At 55.2% G+C, this 6,372-nt stretch overlaps 1 protein-coding gene across 1 annotated transcript in view; it reads left to right on the plus strand.

The window, feature by feature from the left end:
* Positions 1–359: 359 nt before the first annotated feature.
* The window catches only part of LOC105522467 (chitin-binding lectin 1-like), a gene marked incomplete at its 5' end in the record, with an annotated part of 13,703 nt that continues 7,690 nt past the window's right edge, over positions 360–6,372 (plus strand). Inside the window, 1 exon segment of the mRNA XM_011956991.1 lies at positions 360–539. Within this exon segment, the coding sequence (XP_011812381.1) occupies positions 360–539 (180 nt within the window).

Raw genomic sequence — 6,372 nt, forward strand, 5'->3', positions numbered from 1 at the left:
CACCATCACCTCCATCACCATTACCACCATCATCACCACCACCATCACTATCATCATCACCATCACCATCACCACCATCACAATCACCACCATCATCACCATCACCACCATCACCATCACCATCACCAATACCACTATCATCACCATCACCACCACCACCATCACCACCATCACCAGTACCATCACCAGTACCACTATCATCACCATGACTATCACCACCATCGCCATGACCATCATCACCATCACCATCACCACCATCATCACCATCACCAATACCACTATCATCACCATCACCATCACCATCATCACCATTGCTACCATCACCATCACCCTCACCACCATTACCACCATCACCATCACCACCATCGCCATCACCATAATCACCATCACCATCATCACCACCACTCCCATCACAATCACCACCACCACCATCACCATCACCTCCATCACTATCACCACCATCATCACCATCACCACCATCATCATCACCATCACCATCACCACCATCATCATCACCATCACCACCACCATCATCATCATCACCATCACCAATACCACTATCATCACCATCACCACCATCACCATCATCACTATCACTACCATTGCCATCACCATCATCACCACCACCACCTTCACCACCACCACCATCACCACCACCACCATCATCATCATCATCATCACCAATACCACTATCATCACCATCACCTCCACCATCATCACCACCACCATCATCACCATCGCCATCACCATCATCACCATCACCACCATCACCATCACCACCATCATCACCATCACCAACACCACTATCATCACCACCACCACCATCACCACCACCACCATCATCATCACCATCACCAATACCACTATCATCACCATCACCTCCACCATCATCACCACCACCATCACCATCACCACCATCATCACCACCACCATCATCACCATCACCATCACCACCATCGCCATCACCATCATCACCATCACCATCACCACCATCACCACCATCATCACCATCACCATCACCAACCCCACTATCATCACCATCACCACCATCATCACCATCACCATCACCATCATCACCACCACCACCATCACCACCATCGCCATCATCACCACCACCATCACCACCATCGCCATCATCACCACCACCATCACCACCATCTATCATCACCATCACCACCATCATCACCATCACCATCACCATCATCACCACCACCACCATCACCACCATCGCCATCATCACCACCACCATCACCACCATCGCCATCATCACCACCACCATCACCACCATCATCACCACCATCACCACCATCACCACCATCACTGTCATCCCTTCTGCATTGCTCTTTCTATATTTTTATCAGAAGCTGATGCATAAAATTCTTCGTTCTTTTTCCAGCCAGAAAGCTTATCTGTAGCAACTGCAAGTGTAGGCAGGTTGCAGGGGAGTTACTATCCTCTGAGTCAGTGTTGGCTCACATATATCTGGGACTACTGGTTACTTCCATGTTTTAAATTTCTAAGGAGCTTCTCGTTTAAATCTTACTGTAGCCTTGGTATGTGGGCAATTTTTACTATCCTCTTTTACAGATGAGGAAACAGAGGCTCAGGAGAGTTAGTCGATGTGTCCATGGTCCCACTGCCACCTAATGGTAGACCTGGGATCTAAATCCAGGTGTCTATCTCAAAACACTTGCAAATTAATTGCGCCTAGAGTCTGGGGCATGGGCTGAGACTCTGGTGTCCTGGTTTTACCCTAAATGTCCTTGTTCCTACTGCAGATGCCTCCCCTTCTGCTTGGATCACAGGAGGCCTTGAGAAAAGGCTTCCAAGGGCTTTGGGTCAGCAGAGAGGAAGAGTGAGGTTTCCATGGCGCACTCTGTGCCAGGCCACCAGCCCACCCTGGAACGCGCTGCCAGGATGTCAGGCAGGGCTGGGCTGAGTCTGGCTCAGGCAGCCGAGGGACATAGCACAGATGGGTCCCTCCTCTCTCCCCAGGGAGGCCTCCCTCTTCAGGCCCCAGAGCCTCACCTGCCTCATCCGTGCCCAGGGGCCTGGGTGGGCAGGGTGGATGCTCTGATCCCAGGAAGCCCTGCAGCAGGGAGGGGAAGGGGGCTGACAGAGAGCACCTGGAGCAGGCTGCTGCTGCGGGAACAGGGGAACCCTCAGACCAGAAAGACCTCAGCTCAGGCCCCAGCACAGGGCCTCTGCTGCCCTTGAATGGAAGCTGCTCCCCATGCCAGCTGCTGGGCACTCACAGCCCATCCCCAGCTTGGGCCAAGCAGCGCCGAGGGCCAGAGAAAGCCTTTGGATGAGGAGTCCTGGAGGTTGTCTCCACAGCAATGGCAGCCCTGGGAAGCAGGTGGGGATGTAGCAGGCCCTGCGTTCGCCTTCTGAGAGTCACAGGGCTGAGGACCTGTGAGGGGATCCGGGAGGAGAGGTGCACAGAGCCTGGTAGTCTGAGAGGGAGGGAGTGTTTGGCTGCGCTTTTTGAGGGAGAGAGAAAAGGAGAAGGGGGAGCATGCGGCGGCTGCCCCAGGACCTACAACTGTGGAAAGCAAATGGTGTCCAACGTGCACAAACTGCTCCCTGGCACTGCAGGGAAGGGACTTTTCCCAAGTCAAACCAGATCTGCTTCCCACCACTGGCTCTCCCCCAGGGATGACAAGCTCAAGTTAGGAGCTCTTCTCAGCCCCCTCCTGCCCCGCTGGTGGGGCCCTGGGGCTCTGCTGGAGGTGGCCCCACTGCCCTGACCCCAGGAGCCCTGGGAGCTGTGAGAGGTCCCCTCTGCAGCCCAACCACTCAGCTGAGTGGGCCGGCTGTGCTCGCGCCCAGGCCTTGGTGTCTGCACCATCTCCAGCCCTTTCCTGCCACCCACCCTGGCATCCTGCTTGGAGACAGGGCTGTGGAGTAGCCCTCCCCACATTCCCACATTAGCAAGCATCTACAGCCCCAACTCCGCAGAGGCACCACGGTCTCCACTCCTGCCCCTTCCAAGAGGAGAGCAACACTTAGCTTCTCTTCAGGCCGGCTCACTCGCTTCTGGGAATAAGGCAGGCCTTGAGAACAAAGGCTTTCCTGTCAGACTCTGGAACGGTTACTGAAACAACAACAAAAAAGCCATCAATCCATCAGCTTCACAAAGATAGTTTTGGCATGATGTACCTTGTAACTCCTGTTCTCCTGCTCTGTAAGAATCTTTGTCAATTTTTCTGATAGACTCCACAGTGGGCCTCGACAATCAAGACCTCCTGGTGTTCACACACTTAGGTAGCTGCCCCCCATGGCAGCTCATGACAGCCATTGTAAGGCCAGGCATGGTGGCTCAAGCCTACAGTTCCAACACTTTGGGAGGCTGAGGCAGGAGGATCACTGGAGCCCAGGCATTCAAGACCAGCTTGGGAAACATAGTGAGACCCCATCTCTACAATAAATTTTAAAATTTAGCTGGATGTGGTGCTGGACGCCTGTAGTCCCAGCCACTCAGGAGGCTATGGTGGGAGGATGGTTTCAACCCAGGGTTTGAGCCTGCAGTGAGCTGTGATCACACCACCACTCCAGCCTGGGCAAGAGACCTAGACCCTGTCTCAAAAACAAAGTCCCTGCAGCTTAGTCTCTTGCATTGCTCATTCATGGAGGTTGGTGGCCATGTTGTAAGGAAGCTCAAGCAGCCCTGAGGAGAGCCCCCCCCCCATGGGGAGGACCCTCCTTTCCAGCCACATGCAGGAGCCACCTTGGAAGGGGCTCACCCGGCAGACTCATGAGACCTAAGGTAGAAAAGCTCTGCTGCGTCACTCTCAAGTTCATGACCCACAGAAGCCATGAGAGATGATAAATTATTATTATCCTTTGAAGCCATTCAGTTTTGGGGTGATCTGTTACGCGGCAGCAGATAATGCACTTTTCAACAGTTCTGGAGTTTGCATTATGGAGCTTTTTCAGGAGTCACTGTGGTAAAATACAAGGCCTTAAGGTTCAAGGTGGACTCCAGTGTCAGACAGGCCCCACGAGAAGAGGGACTCCCTTCTCTGTCCCCTGCCCTTCGGGAGCCCCCTCCACACCTGCCGCCACAGGACCACCCACCCCAAGCTGTGTCTGGGGAAGTAGGTCCAGCCCCCAGCCCAGACCCCTGCAGCTTTCGGCTCCAAAGGAGCTCTTTGAGGGGCTTCCTTGGCCACTCCTCCATTAAAAACTGGGTGTCTGGAAAAGTCTTCTGCAGGGAGGTCCCTGGGCATTGTCCTGAAGCCACATTCTAGGGAGCCTGTGGGTGTCTCTGCCTGGGGATGTGGGTTCCTGCTTCGGCAATCCCACATCCTTGGCCATTTGTCCCATTATGTTGCCAGCCTGAAGGGAGGAGAGAGGCGGGGAAGATCCTGTTTCTCCTGCACATATCAGAGGCTGGCAGCCCTAGAAGGGGCTGAGGGATGGAGCATGACCCTCGACCTGTACCGACAAGGGCCCAGAAAGGCTATGGAATCCGCCCGGGGCCACCCAGCAGGCAGGCAGTGGTGTGGCGGCCAGAGCCCCTCCTCCCAGGCCAGCCTCTGCCCCCGACCCAGGTTCCTCCCAAAGGCTGTTTTCTCACAGACGTCTCCAAGCTATTTTTTCTCTAAAAGCTAAACAAACACTTCTTTGCTCTTAGGATGAGATGCGGTTTGTGTCTACACACAGCAGACCCGGCTGCCCTGGGCCCCAGGCCCCCACCATCTGGCCATGCACACACTCTCCTGGTCCTGGCCGGACCACAAGGTGTCTGCACGGGTACAAGGTGGCAGGTGGAGCCCAGGACCCCTGGACAGCCAGGCCACCCCGAGGCTCGGCCGGAAGCCAGGATGGCCTGGCCTGTTTTCCTGGCACCTCCTGAGCCCAGGCCGTGGCTGCCTGCAGGTGGGGACCCTCCTCCCAGGAGGTCTGGGGAAGGCGCCCAGCGGGTGCGGCTGAGGCCGTTTCCTGGGAGAGTTGCTTCACTGCAGAGCCCAGCTGGGCACCCAGAAGTGGCTCGGGGCTGTGTGTTTACTCCGACCCTGACCACTGGCAAAAGGGATTTGAGGGCTGGCTCCTCTGTGGCAGCCGCCAAAGTCAATGGAAAAACCACATGGGAGGAAGGGAGGGATGTGGGGTGTTTGAGCTGCAGCAGGGGCATCCCTGGGACGCACGCGGGGGCCACAGCTGGGGGGAAGCAGGTGTACCGGCCCAGCCAGGGTGGGGCAGAGCCCTGGGGCGGGCGGGTGCCACAAGCAGCCCGATCCAGCTCCAAGTAGAACCGATTCCTTTCTGTTGAAAGTTCTGTTTCTAAGAGCGATCGTGCTCCCAGCAGCGTGAACTCAGACGTCGGTGTCGGCTCTACACAACGGCTGTGCGGGGGCCCCGTAAGCACCCCAGGAGGACACAGAGCAAGCCCTCCCCTCTCACACCCGACCCTCCTCTCTCAGAAGCCACTGCCCTGGTGTGTGACGGCTGCTGCCTTGCCTTTTCCCATGCAGTTTTGCGATAGAATATTTAGCTTTGTTTCTTAACTCCTAAAACACAAAACTGAACCCCCGACGATGGCCTGTGCCCCGTTCCCCAGTGCGCACCTCCATTCTCCTTCCCGCCAGCGCCCGCACGTCTCCTGGCGGTGCTCCCAGGTGTGAAAGGGCTGAGCCATCTCTCTGCTGCCACTGGGCTTCTGGCGGTTTTCAGCGTCTTGCGTTCCGAGCAACGCTGCCGTGAACATCCCATGGACTCCTTGAGTCTGCCGTGCACGTCTTTAGAGATGGCAGGAGAGTCGTGCCGGCCCCACGCGGGCGGCCCAGCAGCTCCGGGTGCTGGTGCCACAGGTCACTGTCCGGCCGCGGGTCCCCTTGCTCCGTCCTCGCCAGCCCTGGGTAGGCCCAGGCTTTTCAAGCTTTTGCGAATCTGCTGGTGCGTGAGGCTCCTTCGCTGTGATCCCGACCAGCGTTTTCTTGCTTGCTAAGGAACTGAGCACTGGTCTCGGCTGGGTTGCTGTTGGGTTACTCAGCGCCAGACTTCCACCGTCGGAGGCTTTGCTATGTCCATGCCAGTTAACGTTTTTAAATATTCTGGGCCTCCCTCTTCTGGTCAAATAGATGGCAAATGTTCTCCTTTGGGGACTTGCCTTTTCACTCCTTTTATGGTATATTTTGATGCAACAGAACGTCTTGATTTTAATGTTTTACAATTTACCAATCTTTGCCTTTATGATAATTAGTTTTGTAGATTGTTTAAGAAATCCATCCCTAACTCAAAGTCATGAAAATAGCCCTTTAAATCCTCTTCTAAAACCATGATGGGCTTATTTACATTTAGAATTTAATCCACGCAGGTCTCCCTTTAGTGGCGTGGGGAGGAACAGCACTCTCTGCTTTCTGTGTG

This window comes from Colobus angolensis, unplaced genomic scaffold (assembly GCF_000951035.1).
Source record: "Colobus angolensis palliatus isolate OR3802 unplaced genomic scaffold, Cang.pa_1.0 Scaffold43, whole genome shotgun sequence".
In the NCBI taxonomy this organism is placed as follows: domain Eukaryota; kingdom Metazoa; phylum Chordata; class Mammalia; order Primates; family Cercopithecidae; genus Colobus; species Colobus angolensis.